The 25,678-nt window shown below is 42.2% G+C and overlaps 2 protein-coding genes across 3 annotated transcripts in view; both read right to left on the bottom strand.

The window, feature by feature from the left end:
• Positions 1-4,199: 4,199 nt before the first annotated feature.
• LOC108704648 (tripartite motif-containing protein 14) lies at positions 4,200-9,712 on the bottom strand. Its single transcript, XM_018241301.2, has 2 exons — positions 9,397-9,712; positions 4,200-5,770 (listed from the first exon to the last, which is right to left on the bottom strand). The coding sequence occupies exon 2, from the start codon at positions 5,357-5,359 to the stop codon at positions 4,526-4,528; it is 834 nt and encodes a 277-aa protein (XP_018096790.1). The 5' UTR covers positions 5,360-5,770; positions 9,397-9,712; the 3' UTR covers positions 4,200-4,525.
• A 6,079-nt stretch (positions 9,713-15,791) lies between these two features.
• LOC108704616 (potassium voltage-gated channel subfamily H member 2) overlaps positions 15,792-25,678 on the bottom strand; it is an 83,627-nt gene continuing 73,740 nt past the window's right edge. For both annotated transcript variants that reach the window (XM_041566798.1, XM_041566799.1), the window contains 7 exons: positions 25,367-25,619; positions 24,879-25,072; positions 24,444-24,543; positions 23,823-24,089; positions 23,421-23,607; positions 18,956-19,145; positions 15,792-17,846 (listed from right to left, as the gene is read on the bottom strand). In XM_041566798.1, the coding sequence (XP_041422732.1) occupies positions 17,673-17,846; positions 18,956-19,145; positions 23,421-23,607; positions 23,823-24,089; positions 24,444-24,543; positions 24,879-25,072; positions 25,367-25,619 (1,365 nt within the window). In that variant the 3' untranslated portion in view covers positions 15,792-17,672. The remainder of the gene's footprint in view (positions 17,847-18,955; positions 19,146-23,420; positions 23,608-23,822; positions 24,090-24,443; positions 24,544-24,878; positions 25,073-25,366; positions 25,620-25,678) is intronic.

Here is a 25,678-nt window from a genome sequence, read left to right as displayed (position 1 = left end):
GAATATCTAATTACCTTGGAAGTCCTCGCCCTCAGCTTTACACCTAGTTTTTTAAAATCATTTTTGAGGACTTCACCACCTCCTCTAACTGTGTCATTGGTACCTATGTGTACCCCAACTCCTGGGTCTTCCCCAGCCCCTCCCAATAATCTGTCCACTAAAGTGATAACTCAGTGTGTTCTCTCACCTGTAACTCACTTTTATTCCTCTAACTTCTCAAGTGAAGCCTTTCCAGGTCTACAAAACTCTGTTATGAAGTGCTTTCTCTTTGTGACTTCAGAATCCACAGGTTGTTTTAACTCACATATACTATAGTAGTACTTATCTGTTATCTACTGTCTATCCTGTGCTTGAATGGCTGCCCCCATGGCTACACAGCAGCTTGTTTATATAAACTATAGTAGTACTTATCTGTTATCTACTGTGTATCCTGTGCTTAAATGGCTGCCCCCATGGCTACACAGCAGCTTCTTTATATAAACTATAGTAGTACTTATCTGTTATCTACTGTGTATCCTGTGCTTGAATGGCTGCCCCCATGGCTACACAGCAGCTTGTTTATATAAACTATAGTAGTACTTATCTGTTATCTACTGTGTATCCTGTGCTTAAATGGCTGCCCCCATGGCTACACAGCAGCTTGTTTATATAAACTATAGTAGTACTTATCTGTTATCTACTGTCTATCCTGTGCTTGAATGGCTGCCCCCATGGCTACACAGCAGCTTGTTTATATAAACTATAGTAGTACTTATCTGTTATCTACTGTGTATCCTGTGCTTGAATGGCTGCCCCCATGGCTACACAGCAGCTTGTTTATATAAACTATAGTAGTACTTATCTGTTATCTACTGTGTATCCTGTGCTTGAATGGCTGCCCCCATGGCTACACAGCAGCTTGTTTATATAAACTATAGTAGTACTTATCTGTTATCTACTGTGTATCCTGTGCTTGAATGGCTGCCCCCATGGCTACACAGCAGCTTGTTTATATAAACTATAGTAGTGTTTCTGAAGCAAACACACCAGTTGTACCAGTGCAATACTATATGATATTGTCATTCTTTTAAAACACTTTCATTTTTGGTGTTACTTTCCCATGAAAGTGCAATTACACAGTGTGAGCAGTAAATAGAAGTCAATGTACAGTATATAATATATACTAATGTGTGGATAGTATAGTGTGAGAACTGTACATAGAGGAGACGTAATGTATAAAAAAAGAAGGTGCCAGTGTATTATACTTGGTTGAATATAGAAGGACAGTGATTTAGAAATAATGTGAAATAGAGATACTCAGAGAGTAGGACCAATCTTATTCCATAAAAATGTGTTTACTACAGGAATCTCTTGTACTTTATGTTCCAGCCAATAGTTTTCCTCAGGTGCATAAAAGAAATGATACAAACTGCCATTTAACCCTTTCACCTCAGCAACAAGTTTACACCAACTCCAGTGTGGCTGCTACATATGTTCCTATAGAACCAAACTGCCACCTAGTGGCCGACTTCATAATTACACATAAGAATAACACGTTTGAAGTAAGTCAATAATGTCCATAGATATATAGTGAATAAAGTTCCCCCTCTTGTAAAATATAAGGATATTATAAGTTACCGAGTTGTTTCATGACCATGTTTTTATACAGGTCATGGAACTCCGAGGTAACTTCTAATATCCTCATATTTTACAACTGGGGGTACTTTATTTATAATAATACACAAGTTTCAGTGAGTCATGTGACAGAAATGACATCAGAACTCACCGTTTATAACTGATGACATCAGAACTCACCGTTTATAAGAGTATAATTTACAGGATATTCATGGCTTTTGTGTATAATAATAAAATAGCTGCTACAGCTGAGCCATCTGAAGCTTTATATGTTAAAGGAGAACTAAAGTGTAACAAAGTAGTAGCCAGAAGTGTTGTACATGATGTTTTGTGCAGCACAGAAACCAGTGCAATTAGCATCAGAATTGAATAATCAGCAAACCTGTAGCATCAGCTTATATTACAGCCAGGGAAGCTCATTTTGTGCTGGATAATTAGTGACGAGCCCTAAGCTTAGCTTCTCAACAGCCAATCAGAGCCCACTGAGCATGTGAGTGTCACAGACACTTTCCAAGATGGTGACCCCCTGTGACAAGTTTGAAGTCCTGGATCATTGCTGCTATTGACAAGCTCAAACTTTAGCCTCGTGCAATAAGTTCACTATAGAGAATAGGACATTTTTACCCACATTCATTTTTAGGGTTTAGTTCTCCTTTAAAAGGGCCCTTTATCAGAATTCTCATTGGTCAGTTCATTTGCATGAAGTTTTTGTCACCAGAATTCTTATTGGTGAATTGGTTTCCATGTAAAATTATGTTTTTCTCAACTTCTATAGAGAACTAGAGGACAGTGAAACACCTTTATGGTTTGGTTTAGTGGCCCTTTAAATAAGTGACCTCCAACCAGTGGCTCAGGAGTGAATTTTTTTTTTTTTTGGGGAAAAGCAGGGGCTTATATTGAATTCCAGACAAGTCAGCACAAACAGATGGGGGAGAATAGAGTGATACATAAATAGTGACATATTAAGTGCTCTCTTCCCTGTAGAGCTTACAATCTAATGAGATGTAGAAGAGGTGCAGTTGTTATTTTCTCATTAGAATGAGAGAGCAACTGGCAGTTTCCTCCTCTCTGGGTCTCTATGTAGTAAAGTCAGTGATGTGACAGTGTTTGTGCAGCGCTCTGGCCTATGTTGCTGCTGGATGAACAAATGCTGATAATAATAATAATAACAGGAATAGAAATAATAATATAAATTAGCAGGAAAGACAAGAAGGGAAAGGTCTCCAGTAAATCTGCCCCCCAGAATCAGCACCGACTTCTGCTCAGCCCTAATGCCCCCCACTCCCTGTTGTTGCCCCAGAGAAGCCCCTATAGCCTATAGAGACATAGAGCACCTCCTCCTTTCCTATTGGTCACGGGGGAGTCTGTAACCCCCAGGGGTAAATAATGTGGGGGAGGGGCATCTGAGCAGAGCGGGGGCAGGAAGGCCACACTAAAAAGAAGTGAAATATTACACGACTGATCCTCTCCCCGGGACCCTCACAATTATAAACATGTAGGGGGAGGAGTTATACCGAGGGAAGCACAAGTGCATGCTGGGACATATAGGGCACATTGTTTATAGAATAATCAGTAACTGCTACAAGTTGGCAGTTTCATTGGTTGCTATGGGAACTGCACTGGTGCAATGGAGCAGCTCTGTCAGTGCCCCCCGTGTATCTGCTGCACCTCCCTGGGCAAAGCTTTGATAATGGGGAACTCCCACAATTCCACTGTCACCGAGTTGTCGGGGGGGGAAATGGTGATATTTGGGCACAGTCTGTGTAACAGAACTTTCACTACATCTGGGGCTCCAGGACACAATAAAGGGGTCACTTATATACAAGGAGCCCCCAAAGGTGGGAAATGACTTCCCGACACCCCCCCCCCCTGCTGAGGAGACTCCTCATGTGCAACTACAACCCCCACACAAGCACCGGAACCACAAGGAATCCCTCCATCTCCCCAGTCTTCCTTTTACCCCCCCCCGTGCAGCACTGGGACACCCCCTGATTCTACCTGAATGTTACACACGGATCTGCCACTAGGGGGAGACATAGGATCTCTGCTCAAAGGCCAAGTAAACCCTGCTGCTCTGCTCAACTTTACTCACTTGTTGTTGGACTACAAATGCCACAATCATGGCTCATATACTGAAGGCTGAGGCAACAGGACCCAGGGCAACATTAAAATACAAACGAATCCTCCAATGAGAATCTCAGCTGATGTGAGTAACTCTGGCTCCATGTTGTTTGTTCTGCAACTGGAGTTGGAAACATTAAGCCCAGTTTCACTGAACAAGTCTGTCCTTTATCCCCATGTCTCATTCCAGTGTCATATAATGAAAGAAATATATAATTATCTGTGTATGTAAGATGTGTAATTGGGATTTTTCGGGTTTAGTGTCCCTTTAATGGTAACTTTTCATTAAACCAAACTGTAATGAGCTTAGAATGAAATAATGGTCTAAAAGGTGCAGCTGCCACATAGTGAACTTAGTTTGAAGCCAATAAGAAGTGTATAAATATAATAATTTGTAGCCCACACAACCAGCAAGTGCCCCAAGCCCGGGGGCTACAACTGTGAGTAACACACAACACTAAGGGTCCAGATGAGCAGAACATTTATTGGCTACAAATTACCTGTATATACATTAGTTATCTGGATACATTCTTGTCTTCTTAAACCATGAAAATAAGAGTCTCCGCCCCTTAATTCCGAGTGCCAAAAAGTCACTGTCCTCTATGGTTGCCATGGAAATACTGCACATCGTGCCCCCCAAAAGCAACCACCAAAACTTGAGAAGCTGTGTCTGTAGATGATGTCGGTGTATATTATGGCTAGGGAGGCTGCTCATGATTGGCTGCTGCACTCACTTCCAATATAAAGATTATGGGCGGGGCATATCAGCTGACCCTACAGACATATCTCATTAGCTAACGATCTTTACCCAGGCATCATCCCCCCATACCCTGAATGCCGCATGAAGTGGCTCAGTGAAGGTGGCAGTGAACGTGTGCAAGTGTCGCATTGGGTCGGACAGCTCATAGAAGGTCAGGTGACCTGCGTCGTAGTCCAACAAGATTCGGATATTGCCACAGTAAGGTCGGAGGATTAAATCCGTCACTTTGCCGTTATGTCTCACTGAATACTTATAGTTCCACCGGTACAAACACCACGACTTGCTGTTATTGCCCAGGCTGGACAAGTCTCCGCCCTTCTCTACAGTCGCATAGGAAACGCCCACCCACCAGTAACCCAGTTCGCTGCCTTCGATCTCCCAGTAATGTCGGCCCGAGGTGAACTTCCTGGTGCATAAGGCTTGGGCATAATCCTGGAATCTCTTGGGGGTAAGTGGCCGACGCTGGTCTGTTCGCGTGAAGGAAACGGTTTTGCCGTCCTCTGATATGACAACGAGACTAGAGGCAGTGCCCACATCCAGCTCCATGCCAGTCGCCTGCTGCCCATACACTGAGGACTTACAATCAAGGTCATTGGCCAGAGCAGGAGATTTTCCCTCCTCATCCTCCGTCTCACCGTCCTCATTATCCTCCCCCTCGGTACCACAATTAACTGATCCGTCAGATTCTGGTCCCTGTAGGACAGTTATTGGATCAGCCATGTTGCACATCTTCTCAATGTGACGGATCTTCTTGGCCAACTCATTCTTCTCAATCTCAAGCTGCTGGATCAGATCTGGGACTCCATCTTCCTTCTCCTCAACATCTCTCCTGCGCTTCTTCAGGGGCTTCGTTGGCTTCTCCATCTGCCCTTGTTCTTCTGATGCCCCTCTCTCTCTCTCTGAGCAACCCTCTCTGGGGCCAGTGTCTCAGGGTGCTCTCAGGGGGTGTCTCAGTGACCTCTAAACTCCCTTCTTGGGTCAATTCCTCATTATTAACTTCCACCTGTTTGTTCCTGGTCAGTTCCCCAGTCTAACTCTCCCTGGGGTCAGTTCCTTAGAGAACTTGCTCTTCAGAGTAAGTTCTTCAGATTCCCTTAGTCTTCATCTGGGGTCAGAACTTGCTCTTCTATCTCTGGGGTTGGACCCTCAGTGACTTTTCATCTCAGTTCCTCTCTCCCTCTATGTAAGGGTCAGTTTCCTGGACCTCCTGCCTCAGATTATTAAGTGCAGCTACTATTCCTTCCCACACATCACACGGCATCTCTCCACCTACAGCTGGAACACAAACAAACATTTATTACTATAAAATATTATAATTTACATGTATATTGCACCATCGTTCCCATCAGCCCCAGTGAGTTTACAATCTAGAGGGCCCAATCACAATCCCAGTAGCCCCTGCCCCAATAAACCAACAATCTAATGTCTCTATCACATTCCCATCAGTCCCTGCCCCAATGAGCTTACAATCTAATCTGCCTGTATGTATGTGGGAGTTAAACAATCCAAATACAGGGAGAACACACACAGTCGTTGGCTGGAATAGAACCTGGGTCTGTAGTGATAAGCAGCGCAGCAGATGTGATTGTGATACAATGTAGTGAGTCAGTTCTACTCCAGGTCTGAGAGGCCTCCGCTACATTGTTCATATTCTCTGCTCCACTTCTCTGCACACACCCCCTCCACCCGCACTGACTTCCGGGTTCCTTTTATAGACCCGCCCTGCTGATGATGTCACAAAAGGGGTGGGGCGAGCAGGCGCGTCTATAAAAGCAGAAGCTGAGGTCGGCCCAAACCCTCCCGACCCTCCCGTGGGAATCAGGCACATCACTACCACACACACTGCATCCAATAGTCATTCTATTTACTGTCCAAGACTACGTCTATATTTTGTATAGGTTGGGAATAATGATATTTTAATATGCAAACCCAGTTTTAGGCATAAATACCCAATCACAGCTCATCTTCCTGAGCTCACATCCTGCTGGTAGGAACAATATAAAACATGTTCATTTATTTAGCTGTGTCTCAGGTAGTTTGACTATACCTTCCCCTCCGTAGCATAGGTATTCCCTGTACTAAGCACAATTCAGCAGGAACAGTCCCCTAAATGTGCTCATAGTCTGTACAGAGAGATCCCATAAAACTATGGTACATAGGTATTCCCTGTACTAAGCACAATTCAGCAGGAACAGCCCCTAAGTTTGCTCATAGTCTGTACAGAGAGATCCCATAAAACTATGGCAGCATAGGTATTCCCTGTACTAAGCACAATTCAGCAGGAACAGCCCCCTAAGTTTGCTCATAGTCTGTACAGAGAGATCCCATAAAACTATGGCAGCATAGGCATTCCTTGTACTAAGCACAATTCAGCAGGAACAGTCCCTAAGTTTGCTCATAGTCTGTACAGAGAGATCCCATAAAACTATGGTACATAGGTATTCCCTTGTACTAAGCACAATTCAGCAGGAACAGCCCCCTAAGTTTGCTCATAGTCTGTACAGAGAGATCCCATAAAACTATGGTACATAGGTATTCCCCTGTACTAAGCACAATTCAGCAGGAACAGTCCCTAAGTTTGCTCATAGTCTGTACAGAGAGATCCCATAAAACTATGGTACATAGGTATTCACTGTACTAAGCACAATTCAGCAGGAACAGTCCCCTAAATGTGCTCATAGTCTGTACAGAGAGATCCCATAAAACTATGGTACATAGGTATTCCCTGTACTAAGCACAATTCAGCAGGAACAGCCCCTAAGTTTGCTCATAGTCTGTACAGAGAGATCCCATAAAACTATGGTACATAGGTATTCACTGTACTAAGCACAATTCAGCAGGAACAGTCCCCTAAGTTTGCTCATAGTCTGTACAGAGAGATCCCATAAAACTATGGCAGCATAGGTATTCCCTGTACTAAGCACAATTCAGCAGGAACAGTCCCTAAGTTTACTCATAGTCTGTACAGAGAGATCCCATAAAACTATGGCAGCATAGGTATTCCCTGTACTAAGCACAATTCAGCAGGAACAGTCCCCTAAGTTTGCTCATAGTCTGTACAGAGAGATCCCATAAAACTATGGCAGCATAGGTATTCCCTGTACTAAGCACAATTCAGCAGGAACAGTCCCTAAGTTTACTCATAGTCTGTACAGAGAGATCCCATAAAACTATGGTACATAGGTATTCACTGTACTAAGCACAATTCAGCAGGAACAGTCCCTAAGTTTACTCATAGTCTGTACAGAGAGATCCCATAAAACTATGGTACATAAGTATTCACTGTACTAAGCACAATTCAGCAGGAACAGTCCCCTAAATGTGCTCATAGTCTGTACAGAGAGATCCCATAAAACTATGGTACATAGGTATTCCCTGTACTAAGCACAATTCAGCAGGAACAGCCCCTAAGTTTGCTCATAGTCTGTACAGAGAGATCCCATAAAACTATGGTACATAGGTATTCCCTGTACTAAGCACAATTCAGCAGGAACAGTCCCCTAAGTTTGCTCATAGTCTGTACAGAGAGATCCCATAAAACTATGGCAGCATAGGTATTCCCTGTACTAAGCACAATTCAGCAGGAACAGTCCCTAAGTTTACTCATAGTCTGTACAGAGAGATCCCATAAAACTATGGTACATAGGTATTCACTGTACTAAGCACAATTCAGCAGGAACAGTCCCTAAGTTTACTCATAGTCTGTACAGAGAGATCCCATAAAACTATGGTACATAAGTATTCACTGTACTAAGCACAATTCAGCAGGAACAGTCCCCTAAATGTGCTCATAGTCTGTACAGAGAGATCCCATAAAACTATGGTACATAGGTATTCCCTGTACTAAGCACAATTCAGCAGGAACAGTCCCTAAGTTTGTTCATAGTCTGTACAGAGAGATCCCATAAAACTATGGCAGCATAGGTATTCCCTGTACTAAGCACAATTCAGCAGGAACAGTCCCTAAGTTTGCTCATAGTCTGTACAGAGAGATCCCATAAAACTATGGCAGCATAGGTATTCCCTGTACTAAGCACAATTCAGCAGGAACAGTCCCTAAGTTTGCTCATAGTCTGTACAGAGAATAATAATAATACACTTGTGTGTTTCTATTGTCTCAGACTCCCAGAGAAGGAGGAGAGTAACAGACAGGCAGCTGAGTTACTGAGCTCTGTATAAATAGGACAATATACTCAGCTCATATAATCACATCACTGAGTCAGTAACAGCACATTGGACAGGGTTTAAACCATACGGTGAGATTTATCCATTCACAGTGTGACATTAGTAGGACAGTCCCACTCGTTGCTATGATACAGATACAGCAGCCAATGACAGGACAGATCAATGAATGAAACTTTGTACATTGGATAAAACTTCCCCTTGGGACTCTGGTCTATCCCATAATGCATCAGGCCAGGGGCACGTGATTCCTGAGAGCAGAGAGTGTGAGCAGGTTCGGTCCATCTGGGGACTCTCAATATAACGTCAGTCTGTCAGTGTCCCTCATATAAATGTCAGTAACAGCAATGAGAGGCGAGTACAGTCGGTCACTAATAGGAGTGTGAGGAAACTACAGCTCTACACGTTGTACTACATGTCCCAGAATGCACCACCAGCCCGACACTGACTCTCAGTCCAGACAGCGAGTGATCTGATGAGTCACACACAGTACGAGACCCCGGTGCTACTGACAGACACTGTCCCTATAGTATATATTACACACACAGCACTGTCCCTATAGTATATATTATACACACAGCACTGTCCCTATAGTATATATTATACACACAGACACTGTCCCTATAGTATATATTATACACATGCAGCTGACTCAGCAGTGAGGGGAGGACATAGTGCTACGTCACCGCTGTGTCTCTATATACCGCTCCGTGTCTCACCTCAGCGCACGCATCCGCCTCCACCGCGCATAACAAGATGGCGCCACTTTGCCTTCTTCCCAGCAGCCCCCGCGCCAGCGTCACTCGCACCTACTTCCGCCCACCGGAAATGGAACGACACATCCAGAGTCCCTCTGTCCAACGCTGGGGTCGGTGAAACGCACCCGTGATGTCGCCGGCCTCACATAGCGATTATTTCAAAACCCGCCCCCTTTTATGAGTATTACCCTCAGCCCGCTGCGCGATTGTGTAAGGTTTTTTTTCACACGCAACTGGTGCGGAGGGTCTTTTCCCATTGGCTGAACGGTGCAACGTCATACATGCGTCCCGCTTATACTCCCGCCTTTTTGGTACCCGAGGATTTATGTCATTGGCTGTACGTGATTTCGTCACACGCACGCTCGAGTCCTCGGCGTTTCGCAGCTGTGTGACGTTCCTGTGTGACTGGGATGAGGCGGGTTTATAGGCCAGTGGGGAGGCACTTGATTTCTGTGACTCTGGGCGGAGCTTATAGGGACTGCCCAGTGATTGTGTCACGTGTGTGTGGGAGGTGCTATAGTGAGTGCTGAGAGGAGTGGAAGTAGCGCCTGTGTTTGTTATTACTGTGACTGAGATCCCTCCGCTTCTGTATCAAGTGCCGATAGGATTAATGTGTCACGTGATATTGTTTCATTACTTTTCCCTCACACACAGGAAGCTTCCCCTCATTGTACTGACAGACACTGACAGACACAGACAGAGCAGCGATACACTCACGGCTAATGCTTCACATTCACTCACATCTCACACAATTACTCATTTCTGTTCTACATTATCTCACACTCGGGCACATTTACAAAGCTCAAGTGAAGGATTCGAATGAAAAAAACTTCGAATTTCGAAGTGTTTTTTGGGCTACTTCGACCATCGAATGGGCTAGTTCGACCTTCGACTACGACTTCGACTATGAATCGAACGATTCGAACTAAAAATCATTTGACTATTCGATAGTCGAAGTACTGTCTCTTTAAAAAAAACTTCGACCCCCTACTTCGCCACCTAAAAGCTACCGAAGTCAATGTTAGTCTATGGGGAAGGTCCTCATAGGCTTTCTAATGTTTTTTTGATTGAAGGATATTCCTTCGATCGTTGAATTAAAATCCTTTGAATCGTTCGATCGCAGGATTTGCGCTAAATACTTCGAATTCGATATTCGAATTCGAAGGATTTAAATTCCTAGTCGAATATCGAGGGTTAATTAACCCTCGATATTTGACCCTTGATGAATCGGCCCCTTAATGTCAGCAAAAACCTCTACCACTTTCATCCCGATCTGAATTTACTATTTCTATAGAATTATTTGTACACAGTCTATGGGACCCGTTATCCACAAACTCCAAATTACAGGAAGGCCGTCTCCCATAGACTCCATTTTATACAGATAATCTTCTTTTATAAAAATAATTTCCTTTTTCTGTGTAATAATAAAACAGTCGCTTGTACTTGATCCCAACTAAGATAAAATTAATCCTTATTGGAGGCAAAACCAGCCTATTGGCTTAATTTAATATTTACAGGATTTTCTAGTAGACTTAAGGTATGAAGATCCAAATTATGGAAAGATCCGTTATCTGGAAACCCCAGGTCCCGAGTATTGTGGATAACAGGTCCCATACCTGTATGTGTAAAAATATATAAAATAAAATCTATTTTTTTGAATAGTTGTAGAAAGAAATTCTGTTTCCCAATCCTTCCTGTCACCAACTTGTCACATTATAATTGTGAGGTGAATCCCCTGTCACCTCAATATATCAGACTCGCCCCCTATTTGTACCCCACTTTATCCCATTCACATTCCACAAGGGAATATTAAGCAATTCAACTATTTAAATGTGAATATTGAGTTTATTTTAGTGTAATTCAACTACAGAATAGTCCAAATTCAATTCGAGTTAAAAAAAAATTGAGATTCAGAAATGTATCCTGTACTGTCCCTTTAAGAATTAGAATTCAACTATTCGCCGTATAAAACCTGACAAATTGGTGATTTAGCCTATGGGGGGGGGGGCCGCCTATAAACAATGTGGAGTCAATTGATGGACTTTTGATTGTGAAAAATCTTGAATCTAATTTGATTGAATTGAATTAGAATTTGCAGGTTGATCCTATTCACCAGAATTTAATAAAATCGATTTCTTTTAATACATTTCAATCGCTTGTTTTTTTTTCTGAATTTCGAGTATGTGAGTTTGTGGGAGTTTTTAGGAACTTCCCGAAACTTGAAATTCGACCCTTTATGAATCTTCCCCTAACTATGAAATTGTTCTGATCCAACACACCTTTTCCCATGAGTTTGAGCAGAGCTGTAGGAACAATCCAAAACAAGTCAACATTAAGGGGCCGATTCACTAACTTCCAGTGAAGGATTCAAAGTAAAAAAACTTTGAATTTCGAAGTGTTTTTTGGGCTACTTCGACCATCGAATGGGCTACTTCGACCTTCGACTACGACTTCGAATCGAAGGATTCTAACTAAAAATCGTTCGACCATTCAATAGTCGAAGTACTGTCTCTTTAAGAAAAAACTTCGACCCCCTAGTTCGCCATCTAAAAGCTACTGAACTCAATGTTAGTCTATGGGAAGGTCCCTATAGGCTTGCCTAGGTTTTTTTGATCAAAGGATATTCCTTCGATCGTTGGATTTAAATCCTTCGAATCGTTCAATTCGAGGGATTTAATTGTTCGATCGAAGGAATAATACTTTGATCATTCGACCGAACTATTCGATTTTCGAAGTCGAAGGATTTTAATTCCCAGTCGAATATCGAGGGTTAATTAACCCTTGATATTTGAACCTTAGTGAATCGGCCCCTTAGTAATAATGAAAAAACGTGGAGTTTACAAACAACAAGTTACAGGTGTATCAACTCAATGTGAGGTCAAGTCATTTCTATCATGAACAGACCAGAACATTTAACCCTCTTACAGGAACATTTAACCCTCTTACAGGAACATTTAACCCTCTTACAGGAACATTTAACCCTCTAACAGGAACATTTAACCCTCTAACAGGAACATTTCTGAAAGAAAACACTTAAACAGACCAATAAAAGGCAAAGTAATAAATGTAAAACATATTTTGCCAGAAATAATCGACTTTGTGATTTCACAAATTCTCACTGAAAAAAAGTGACTTGGTAAATCCAACCGTGGAAACGGTCTTAGTTCAAATAATCTCCTCCCATGTGTTTAGCTGTTTCTTTAGGTGAAAAACAGACACTTGGGTCTTTGGCAGAGAGAGAATCTGTTTTTCAAGCTTTGAGTAGTTGAGTTCTTGAAAGATCCTCAGTTTGGCCTGAGCCGTGAGGGCAATTTTGATCTTCAAGTTGAATAGAGACTGACATATTTTAGTAAATTCTTGTTGTTTTTGGGACTGTTTGAAAAAAAAAATGTTAATTTTTTTTTAAAAAAAAAAACATTGCTGGCAAGGGCCCCTTACAAGTTTAAAAAAATTTGGGCCCCAAAAAAAATTCTAAATAATTTTTTTTAAAAAAATAAAAACATTGTTGGCAAGGGCCCCATATAAATTAAAAAAATTGTGGCCCTTAAGAAAATTTAAAAAAGATTTTAAATTTTTTTTTTTAAAAAAAAAAACATTAGTGGCAAGGGCCCCTTACAAGTTGAAAAAAATTTGGGCCCCTCAAAAAAATTTCAAAGTAATTTTTTTTAAATTTTGTTTTTTTAAAAAAAATAAAAAACATTGGTGGCAGGGGCCCCTTACAAGTTAAAAAAATTGGTGCCCCAAAAAAACAAAAAAAAATTTGATTTTTTTTTTAAAAAACCATTGGTGGCAAGGGCCCCTTACAAGTTAAAAAAAATTGGGGCCCCAAAAAAAATTTCAAAAAAAATTTTTAAATTTTTTTTAAAAGAATAAAAAACATTGGTGACAGGGGCCCCTTACAAGTTAAAAAAAATTGGGGCCCCAAAAAAAATTAATTTTTTTTTAATTAAATTTATTTTTTAAAAAAAACATTGGTGGCAAGGGCCCCTTACAAGTTAAAAAAAATTGGGGCCCCAAAAATTTTTTTATTTTTTTTAATTTTTATAAAAAAAACCATTGGTTGCAAGGGCCCCTTACAAGTTAAAAAAAATGGGGCCCCCAAAAAAAATTTCAAAATAATTTTTTTAAATTTTTTTTTAAAAAAAAATATAAAAAACATTGGTGGCAGGAGCCCCTTACAAGTTAAAAAAAAATTGGGGCACCCAAAAAAAAAATTCACAATAATTTTTTAAAAAAATAAGAATAAAAAAGATTGGTGGCAGGGGCCTCCTTACAAGTTAAAAAAAAATGGGGCCCCCAAATTGTATTTTATTTTAAAAATGGTGCCAGGGCCCCCTTTACAAGTTTTTTTTTAAAACATTTTTTTAAAAAAACCGATTGGTGGCAGGGGCCTATAGAATAGTAAAATAATACATTGGTGGTCAGGGGATTAAAAACAAACCACAAACTGGTGTCAGTAGAATTGAACTCGTGGCTTCAGGACTTTAATTTCACCTCCTTTCGTGACTTCGGGACTTTGGCTGTTCGGCTTCTCGTCACTTCCACATTCTACAACTTCGGAAATGGCCGCACGGCTCGGGCGCTCGTAAGGGGGGGCCCCGCTCTTTCAAAAAGGCAACACTGCCGGGCCCCCCCTCATGCCCCCCCTGTCCCCCCTGATGGCTCCCCTGAATGTCTTGTCCCACACGGACTCCACTGCTGATTATTTGTTTGGTCTGAGGGAGAAGCTTTACAGTCTGACTAAAGGGAAAGGTCGTTAACTGTCGAAGGTTTTTCTTTGTGAGATTTGCGCCGTTTCAGCAGCAAATTGTTGTGGAATTTTTGTTCTGATTCTTTCATAGGTTTTTCCATTGTTGTTAATGTTGTTCATTTCAGTGTTACTAATAACGTTTTTATTTCGTTTCCTATCAGATCTTTATCTGACGACTGATTCGTTTTGCTTTGTATTGCAGTGAATCCGTCAGTCTATTTCTGAATCTTTCACCTTTCAGAAAACATTGGGCCGGAGACGTGACTGGGGCAAGAGAAAAGCCCAGAACCTTCTTAGGAAAGAATTTCAAGTGGTTTGTGGAGCTGAAGTGATGAGGTTAAAGTGGAGCAGAAACGTTCCTCCCTCCCTTATTGAGGCTCCACAATCACACGTTGTCTGTCTGTCTGTCTGTCTGTCTGTCTGTCTGTCTGTTCCCCGGAGCAGCGTGTGGTGTAGAATTGAGACCAATTCAGCGGCTGATACAATTAATGATCAGAGACGGAATCATATTCTAATATTTGGTTTATTATCATTCATTTAAATACTTGACAAGTTATTCCTACAAAGTCTACATTCTGCATTCAGTCACATGCTGAGGGTTGTGCATAGAATTCCATGTCCGCAGAGCAGCGCACTATTTACACATTTATCTGCCCCTAAACTTGCCCCCAGGGTGGCACTCGTTCCAGATCTAGAGGAAGAACAGTCTCGGGGGGCTTGGAAGAACCTCACTTTGGTGTCGGGGGGAGTCTCTTGTGCCAGGCCAGTTCTTTGGGCTGTGGAAGCTCCAAGGCCAAGTAAAAACCACTCATTTTGGGGTCCACAACACTGAGACATTTGCTGACTTTAGAGAGACATGATGCGCCCGTCATGTACAATATTGGGGGGTGCAGTACAGTAATTGGGTGGTAACTGATCATGGAAACACTACCCACCCCTTCCTATAACAATGGGATTTAATTGCCCCTGACATTCTGTGTGGGAAATGGTTCTGGGGAGGGGGCATTTAGGAAAGAACTAAAGAGTGACACAAACCTGTAAAATACACACAGTGACGCTCATTTATCAACACAACTAATTCTGCCCATGGGCAGTTGCCTATAGCAACCAATCACTAAATTGGCTTTTTAGAAATTGGCTGCAAGTAGAACAATAAATGCAACAATTTGATTGGTTGCCATAGATTACTGCCCATGGGCAAATTTGCCCAGTGTTGATAAATGACCCTTAAAGGGATACTGTCATGGGGAAAAAAAAAATTCCAAAATGAATGAGTTAATAGTGCTGCTCCAGCAGAATTCTGCACTGAAATCCATTTCTCAAAAGAGCAAACAGATTTTTTTATATTTAATTTTGAAATCTGATATGGGGCTAGACATATTGTCAGTTTCCCAGCTGCCCCTGGTCATGTGACTTGTGCTCTGATAAACTTCAGTCACTCTTTACTGCTGTACTGCAAGTTGGACTGATATTACCCCCCAGCAGCCTAACAACAGAACAATGGGAAAGTAACCAGATAGCAGCTCCCTAACACAAGATAACAGCTGCCTGGTAGATCTAAGAACAACACTCAATAGTAAAATCCAGGTCCCACTAAGACACATTCAGTTACATTGTGAAGGAAAAACTGATGCGTTTTGAAAAAAAACATGTTTTCCCATGACAGTATCCCTTTAATGAGAATCATGCAGGCGCTTGAGTCAGCAGTCAGACACAGCAGTGCAGGGGAATATAATTACACACTCACACTAAGTAACCGGATAAATAGTGACTCTTACACTCCCAGTAACTGTCTGTGTACAAGTCCTTCAGACTATCCGCACCCCTCTTATTCTGTAACATGGGACTGACCAACTCTGTGGCCCTTTAATGGTGTTAAAGTACAAGCAGCACTGAAACGTGAGCCCATAGAAATGCCTTGCGCCGTGAGCTTGTAACTACTTGTGTGCATCTCTGCCTCGAGTATTTGGGAGCATTGGTAGGACTGGCAGTGCCAGGGGGTGGGAGTAGGTCAAACAGTAAGTGGTGCCATTATATGAGCGGATGGGAGTGTGAGCAGTATGTTCATGCTCAGAGCCTGTCTCTCCATTAGCCACTTTGGCTACAGAAACTGTCGGCCCTCCGGGGGCACTTGGGGCATTGGCAGGTGAGGGCTGAGTGATTAATGGTTATAGTGTTCTGTCTCCCCCAATCCAATAAGTGGGAGAAAATAAATACAAAAATGACAGTTGAATAAATAAATAACGGCATTTGGGCAGCAGCTAATGGGAGGGAGTCTGTGACTCAAGCAGTGGGCGGGATTAGAACACTTATGGCAGTTACTCTGCTTGGAGCACAAAATACAATGAATGGGCGACTGATATAAAACAGAGGCCTCAGTTATGTTGGGAATGTAAATAGAAAGGGTCAGACAAGTAGCTACGAATGTTTAAGGCAAAAAGCAAGAGCCAATGTAACGTCAGCGCAAGACGATCCAGGAGAATGCAGAAGATTATAGGGGGGTACAATCCTATTTCATGCAGACATTGGGGGGCACAATGAGAAAGAACACACTGTTGTGATAAAGTGACATTATGATGAACTGACTTTTCAGCAGGGGAGACACAACACCGTGAGGCACAGACATTAGATTTGTGTCTGACATTAGAATGTGGCAAAGAGACACAAAGAGACAATGAAGAACATTGAGAATGAGAAGGACAATTTCCTACAGAAAGTTCAATGGAGCCTCTGCTTGTATTACAGGGTCGCTCCGAGACTTCTTGGACTTGTATTAGAGAATTAAAGAGACAATGAAGAACATCGAGAATGAGAAGAACGATTTCGTACAGTTCAATGGAGCCTCTGCTTGTATTACAGGGTCGCTCCGAGACTTCTTGGACTTGTATTAGAGAATTAAAGAGACAGAAGAATATTTATTGTACTATTCCTCTGAAGCAAATCCTGGTGGGTCACAGGACTGCCCAAGTGCTCTGCACACAATGTTCATCCCTCCCATGAGCCGCAGTTTTCTAGAGAGCGAGAGAGTAAATATGGGGGGTCGGTATAGTCACATACATATAGTACATGGATTTCTCTTCCTTGTTCTGCTCTTCCCAGGACAAGCTCCTCATTCTCAGCCCATCTCAGGTTCTGCAGTTGACCTGTTTCTTCTCTCTGGAGCGTGTGCTACAGTCACGTGGTGCTGATTCCCACACAGCAGCGCATCCGACATAACAAGATGAGAAGAAGCAAGTGGGTTCACTATTATTTAGGGGTGCAGCTAAGAGCCATGCATGCCCCATACAGCAGTGAGACTTTCCTTCACTGGAACAATTAGACAAATGTCTTTATTTCCCTCCTTCTGGATGAGGGAGTTGGACTTCTGTGATCCCCGCAGGTTGTCTCCATGTTGGCCATCTGCTCTAGAACATTCCGGCAAGATCTCTGTGTGACCTTCCACCAGAATGTGGCGTGTGACTTGAGTCTGACAAAGGCCCCTCCATCCCTAACTGCCCGGGTCGGATGAATGCCTTTGTGGGGTCCTCAAGTCCAAGGGGTCGTCCAGCTGCCCGGGAAGAGAGAGGCGCCGGGGGCTGTCCCTGGGATCAGTAGTCACAGGTTGGGGTACCAGGGGCCCTTCACTCAACCGCTGACCCTCCACTTCCTGGTATTCATAAACCTGTGTGTGTGGGGGGCATTAGAGTATTAATAGTTACTGGGGGACTTCTGGGTGGGGACAGATATAGATGGGATATAAATGTATTATAGGGGATCAGAGTGAGGCTCTGGCAGGTACGGGATATACACAGGGAATGAAGCAGATATATGTGCATTGAAAAGGGAGGGTTCAGAATAAACAGAGCGTAGGGGTATAATGTGAATATAGTTTGTAATGAATGCAAGGGTACAATGGGGTAACGGGTAAATAAGGTGCAGGGGTACAGGGTGGGTAGAGGATATACAGGGTGCAGGTTATGTGTTCAGGGTACAGTAATGTAAGGTGCAGGGGCCCAGAGTAGGTACAAGATATATAGGGGTCAGGGGTAGGTACAGGATATATAGGGGTCAGGGGTAGGTACAGGATATATAGGGGTCAGGGGTAGGTACAGGATATATAGGGGTCAGGGGTAGGTACACTATATATAGGGGTCAGGGGTAGGTACACTATATATAGGGGTCAGGGGTAGGTACAGTATATATAGGGGTCAGGGGTAGGTACAGGATATATAGGGGTCAGGGGTAGGTACAGTATATATAGGGGTCAGGGGTAGGTACAGGATATATAGGGGTCAGGGGTAGGTACACTATATATAGGGGTCAGGGGTAGGTACACTATATATAGGGGTCAGGGGTAGGTACAGGATATATAGGGGTCAGGGGTAGGTACAGGATATATAGGGGTCAGGGGTAGGTACAGGATATATAGGGGTCAGGAGTAGGTACAGGATATATAGGGGTCAGCGGTAGGTACAGTATATATAGGGGTCAGGGGTAGGTACAGGATATATAGGGGTCAGGGGTAGGTACAGGATATATAGGGGTCAGGGGTAGGTACAGGATATATAGGGGTCAGGGGTAGGTACAGGATATATAGGGGTCAGGGGTAGGTACAGGATATATAGGGGTCAGGGGTAGGTACAGGATATATAGGGGTCAGGGGTAGGTACAGGATATTTAGGGGTCAGGGGTAGGTACAGGATATTTAGGGGTCAGGGGTAGGTACAGGATATATAGGGGTCAATATAAGGGAAGAGACACACAACAAGTGCTGGGCCATTGTGTCTGTACCTGAGAAAATGATGCGAGTGTGTGAGACAGTTGCACAAGGTCGGTCTGTACAATGTGATCCCCCCCTGAGGGGTAACTTGTCATCTGTGGGGGAGACGATACAGTGCTGTATGCGGGGGGCACCAGGGCCGCTTGTTTCTGTAGCAGCTGCATGATACTATTAATGTCTGTCACCATCCGACTCTCTAACCTGCGAGACATGAAGAGACAAGCCGAGAGCAGTCACAGACACAGAGAGTCTCAGGTACTACAGACAGGGGACACTCAGAGACATCCAATATACAATCGTACAAGAGACTGTGATATGAATATTGTGGTGGTCTATCCGGAAACCTTGCTGCATAAATAGGTGTCAATATTCAGTGTGTAAAATATAAAATCCGACGTCTCACACTTCAGCAATTGTGCTACAAATCCAGTGGTTTATTTGAGATCTCTCAAGTTCTCTCATCCGTGTAATTCAACACACAAGTCTATCAGTACTGGGGTGGGACACCCCTCTAATTAAGTGACTAAATCACTAAGTGCAAATATATATCTCATTATATAATGTGTATTATTATATTGTATCATTATTGTATCACAATATCTGATTAAACAGTGTTCAATGGGGACTTGTCTTGAAGATTATTTCCATATTAGTGTTGGCAAATTAGTTTCATCTTGTGACTGGGAAATAAAAATAAAATGGATTAACTAAAAACATCCCAACTTCAGGTGCAGGTTGCAACATGGTGTAACTTTATGGCATGTCCCTTAGAGGGGGATTAAAGATATCCCCTTTAATAATACTGTTACTGCATCCACAGGATATTCAGGGGAACGTTCCTACTTTAGGATTGTTTCACTTTGGGTTATAACAGGTCAGCTTTTGTCAATAAGTCACCTAAACTACGAGACTCTTATAGGAACACAGTGATATATCATCAAAAATCAGATACATACTGACCCCACAAGGCCCACCTTACGCGTTTCACACCCTCCAGCACTTACTCATAGGTGACTAAGCACCGGAGGGTGCGAAATGCGTAAGGTGGGCCTAGTGGGGTCAGTATGTATAAGATTTTTTAATGTGAATTTAAATAAAATATCTTTTTAATTGGAGAAAAAAAGCCTTGGGACAGTTATCTTTTGATATAGGAATTTTTGCATATGATTGCCTGTGAACTGGGGCGAGCCCCTTAGGCTTCAATCAAGGTAGAAATCAGACGTGGACCCCTAATTGATAAATACTAAATCATCTAAAATCTTGCCAAACTCCTCATCCTTTTGTAGTATCTCCCAATGTTTGTGGCTCATCCTTTTGTTACGATTTGAATTGTCATTATAGATAGAAATAAAGGGGACCCTGCTATTATTCTTGTGTTTACTGAATAATAAAACAGCAAGCAAGAATAATAGCAGGCTCCCCATAAAGTTACAACATTCTACAACCTGCACCACTACGTCATTTACCTGATTAAATGTCCCCATGGAAAGGCATTTGTTGGTCAAACCAAAAGAGAAATTAGAAGCAGGATTGGTGGACATAAAAGAACAATTAGTAACTGCGATTTAGAAAAGGAGAAATGTGTTACCCCAGTGATTAGACATTTCCAGATAATTAGTTAATCAATATTATTTTTATTTCCCAGTCACAAGATGAAACTAATTTGCCAACACTAATATGGACATAATCTTCAAAACAAGTCCCCATTGAACACTGTTTATGACGGTTTGTCACTATTCAGGTATTGTGATACAATAATGATACAATAGGATGTATAATACACATTGTATAATGAGATATATATTTGTTATGCACTTAGTGATTTAGTCACTTAATTAGAGGAGAGTCCCACCCCAGTACTGATAGACTTGTCTGTTGAATTACACGGATGAGAGAACTTGAGAGATCTCAAATAAACCACTGGATTTGTAGCACAATTGCTGAAGTGTGAGACGTCTGGTTTTATATTTTTACACAGAGACTCAAAGACACACTGATTATTATGCCCCACTTCAGGCCCTGACAACAAAACCCATATATTTAAGGGCACACCTAAGATCGGAACTTTTCCCTGTATGAGTTGCAATTGTTGCAACTCAATTATAAAAGGTGCTAACATAAATCATCCAATAACAGGTAAAGAAATAAAATTAATGCCCTTTGCCACCTGCACCACTAATTACGTGGTTTATGCACTGAAATGTCCATGTGGGAAATTATATGTGGGTAAAACGATTCGTTCTGTCAATATTAGAATTAAGGAACATAAAAATAATATCAGAAATTTCAAAGCAGACACCCATAATGATACTCCAGTATCTAGACACTTTGCCATCGCTAAACACAATGCCTGCCAACTAAAATGGAAGGTGTTGGAGACCGTACCGAAACCACCCAAAGGGGGTGATAGGAATACCATGTTATTGCAAAGAGAAGCACGTTGGATTAGACGCCTGGATTGTGTTTACCCTAAAGGGATGAACGAACAACTAAACTTATCATGCTTTCTGTAAATTTGAATCTTAAAGTGTTAATTATTTATTTCTTCTATAGGAGATATTGACAGTCAGCTAGCCTTAATGGATCTCCTGCCGTATCAGCTAATGGTGAGTTTGACACAGGAGACTAAAATTACTTGTTGGCTACATTATGTTACATTTATAAGTAAATGCAACATTGTTGTCATAGTAACAACATAATGTAAAAAGAAGTTATTAACTTATAAAACAACAATGTTTTAAATAACTACTAATGATACGCGAGTAACAACATTTTCTATAGCTAGTGCCTTGGATAGGCCTAACGGCAGTTTCCTTTACGTGTAGGCTAGACGATTGAAGTAATGGCCTGGCGACAAGTGGAATCGGAGAGATGGACTTTCTTATTGGTCTTAAATTTTGTAAAAAATTTTTTTTTAATGTTTTACCACTTTTTCTACACGGTTATTACACGTTTATTATACAAATTGATGGATCTTAAGTGAATTCTTCTAGGACACTGAAAATGTATGTGTTATGCATATCAATTCGATTTTATTGATTTAAATGTTTTAACTAGTAGTATTTATGACTTGCCCACAATTGTATCACTTTAGGTGAAATGTTTGTGTTATGCATATTAACTGATCTAATTGATCTAAATGTTTTAATTACTAGTAATTTTTGATTCACCCACAATGCATCACTTTAGGTGAAAGGTCACAAAATGTTTAAATACCCACACCTTGTATGTTCCTGTGCACTTGATAAAGGGCCTAGCCCGAAACATGTTGTGTCTGGTTGCATTCCCAATAAAAGATTTTGCAGTCTGAGAATACTGCTGTGGATTTGTCCTGCATTTGGATTTTCATTGATTGACTCGATTGGGGCATCAACACAGGATACCCCGCAGGATAACCAATCAAACATTTAAACGGTGAGCTGCAGTTCATCTTTATTTTCAAAGACACACTGATCAGTTAGAGGCAAAACCTGGAAATGAGGCATCGGCATAAAGGGAAAGGAACACAATTCAGTGGGATTTGAAGGAAGACGGAGCTCTAGAATACAGAGAGAAGAGAGACACAATCTACAGCCTGAAAGACAACGGAGGCAATATACAAACTGACCACTAGATGGCACTACACACCTTCAACATAACAAAATATTCCCCAGCACCTCAAAGTACAAGAAATCAGGCAACTACAAGAGTTAACACACATGATACACAACATGAGCTGTGGAAAACATGGTACCCTTGGAAATAATATAGAAATTCATTAAAGGAGAACTAACCCTTTTTATTAAAATCCCCTACCCCCCTACATAGACCCACTCCCTGCTCCCCCCCAGCCCAGGTGTTACCCTGGGTACTTGCCCCTGACTCTTTACTTACCTCTCGTTGCAGACTCAGGGCATCGGAGTTCACGGGCGCCATCTTCTTCTCTTCGGTAATCTTGGTGAAGTTAATGGTGTATCGGCGCATGCACAGTTGGAGCAGTATTACGGTTTTTGACAACTGCGCATGCACCGAAATTGAAAGAAATGGCTGAAGCACTGGAAGAAGACCCAAAGAGAAGAAGATGGCGCCCATGAACTCCAATGCCCTGAATCTACAACAAAGGGTAAGTAAAGAGTCAGGGGCATGTGCCCAGGGTAACACCTAGGCTGGGGGGGGAACAGGGAGGGGGTCTATGTAGGGTAGGGGGGTAGGGGATTTTAATAAAAAGGGTTGGTTCTCCTTTAATAAATTTCTATAGTGTAGGGATTTTAATAAAAAGGGTTTGGTTCTCCTTTAAGTAAAGGGTAAATCCCAAATAAAGATACTAGCCGAATTTTTTTACTATTGTAAAAATCTGTTTTGGGTTGTTAATTCTACAGACAAATGGATGGGAGCTGGAGGTTGTAGTAGAAAAGTCGGTGAGTAAATGAGGGTTGGGAAGGTTGAAGGGCAATGAATAGAATTCAGGGAGAGGCAGATAGAAATTAGATAATGGACCTGTTCAGTTGCTTCTGCAGAAGATCCAGCCTGTGGCCAAGCTCACATTTCTGCCGGCGGCTCATGGAAGGTGCAGTTCCGCTCACAGCTGTATGGGCTGGGATGGTGCATCTCGGCAGCTCCTGGTACTCACCTCCTGCTCTGTCACCCCAAAAGCTAAAGATATTTGATACCCCAGAAAAAGCTCCTGCAAAAGATATGGATAGAAAAAATCTTATATGAGTTTTCCCTTATGGTCCCAAGTGCCAGCAGGTATGTACCATGAGAGTATAGAGCAAGGGAGGAAATGCAGGTTGGGGTGTGGCTAGAGTAATGCATCTGGCACACATATTGCCCCCCTTCATTTCCATGAAATGACATTCTTATGTAGGTACCCCCCTTTAGTTAATGCCATGGTCATACCTGACAAGTGGTTACACACATCTGCGGTGCCATGTTCCCCTTCAGCCTCAGACCCACGGGGGGCAGAGAAGTGACTGTGGGGAAATTTCGCTCGTTTTGGTGACAATTGAACAGAGGGAGGAGGAGGGTTCTCATCATCACTGGAAGAGGAACTGGATGGGCCAGTGCTGAGTTGCTTATCCCAGTCGAAGGCCTTGCCCTCACACGTTGGGGTGTTTTCATGCCCCATCCTCTCGTCCATCTTCACCTCCCCAGCATTTTCAGAATCTAGGAGGGAAATGGCTGACAATGAACAGGTTCCTGTGGTCCTTACTGCACAAAGCTACAACATGTCCCCAGTATTGTTTGAGAAATGTCTCTGTTTTCTGTTCCTGGAAATACCCCCTGATATTTAAGCTGACAAACTGCAGAGAGGAAACGTTGTTCTGAGAGTCTGGTCTACCTCTGTAACCTCAACATACAAAGTGGTACTTTTCAACTGGACATTAGTGTTGCCCAGTCAATCTTTACTTGCTTACAACACACCACATCCTTACCTAGTGTTAAACTAGCGACAACAACACATCTCCTAATTCAGTTCCAGATATTTCCATACAGTCAGGGAGGTCCTACAAGCCCTACCTTTATCTGTTCTCCTGCGAAAGGAAAGCTTGCGCCGTCTCAGTCGGTTAAACCCACTGTCGGAATCATCGCTGCTTGGAGATCCGGGAATCATGTTGGTCTAAAAGAAGAATAAAACATATCTTCATGATCTTCATCAAAAGACCTGTAGTTTATCGTTTGATCTACTTCTTACCTTCTCACTGGTTTCAAACTCATCTTTTTTACTGGCTTCCTACTTAGGTTTGATACTGAACTAGCTATTGGCTTCACTTGCAGGTCTCCTACTGGATTCCCATACAGTTATCTTCTAGTCTCCTTCATAGATTATCTAATAGTGTCTTACTGAGAACATTTCTATTCCCACACAATTTAAAAAACAAACATAAATCTATTCACTGGACTGCTTGAAGGTCCTACAGCTACAAACTGTCTGTGGCACCAACACCCACTTACATCTCGCAGATTAAATGTGATCTCCAGGCTGGACCAGAAGAAGTCAGAGAATTCAGGATACATGTCTAGCACTTCCAGCAAGTCTTCTCTGTGGATCTTGTGGAGGTCACAGTAGGTCAAGGCTCGAACATCTGCATTCGATTTTCCAGGCCGTGCGTAGAGATTTATAGGTTCTCCAAAAATATCATTTTTACCTGCAGTAAAGCAAATGAATGGAGAAGCAATAAATAGAAGAGGCTACAGTAGTGCTGGTGTAATAACAAGTTTGAGAAGCGAGACAATTCCTTGTGGGGACATCATATATAATGATAGAGATTGGCTTGATTGTAGTACTGGGTAAAAGAGAGACGTGATGAGAGATATAAGGGTGGGTGAGAACTGATCATGATGGGGAACAGACAAAAGTGAGAAAGGAAGATATAGAGGAATGGAATGTATGATAATTCATAGAACTTATTATTCTATAAGGCAATTTAATATGACATTACCTAGTATGGCCACCACTACATCCCCACGCAAGATTTCTATGGATCCGCGGGACAGAAAGTAGATAGCAGTGAGCACATCCCCAGCATGCACCAGTGTGTCACCAGGTGGAGCATGGGTGGTCTTGAATTTCATGGCCAGAGCCCGAAGGCAACCTTTGGTGGCTCCTTTGAATGGCTTGCAGTTCTGCAGAAGGCTTTTGTTCAGGTGCAGACAGATATCAGCCTGAAGGCACTCAGGGAACCCCTTCAAAACCTAAAAAAAGAATGGAGGTGTTTTGAGGGGGGGCGTAGAACAGTAAAATAAATGAGGCA

This window comes from Xenopus laevis, chromosome 6L (assembly GCF_017654675.1).
Source record: "Xenopus laevis strain J_2021 chromosome 6L, Xenopus_laevis_v10.1, whole genome shotgun sequence".
Lineage (NCBI taxonomy): Eukaryota > Metazoa > Chordata > Amphibia > Anura > Pipidae > Xenopus > Xenopus laevis.
The sequence above is the reverse complement of the archived record's forward strand: the minus strand, read 5'-3'. Positions and strand labels throughout refer to the sequence as shown.

Bases quoted from the DNA above. Each gene is read 5' to 3' on its own strand.
- LOC108704648 (XM_018241301.2), bottom strand. From the start codon at position 5,359: ATGGAGAAGCCAACGAAGCCCCTGAAGAAGCGCAGGAGAGATGTTGAG.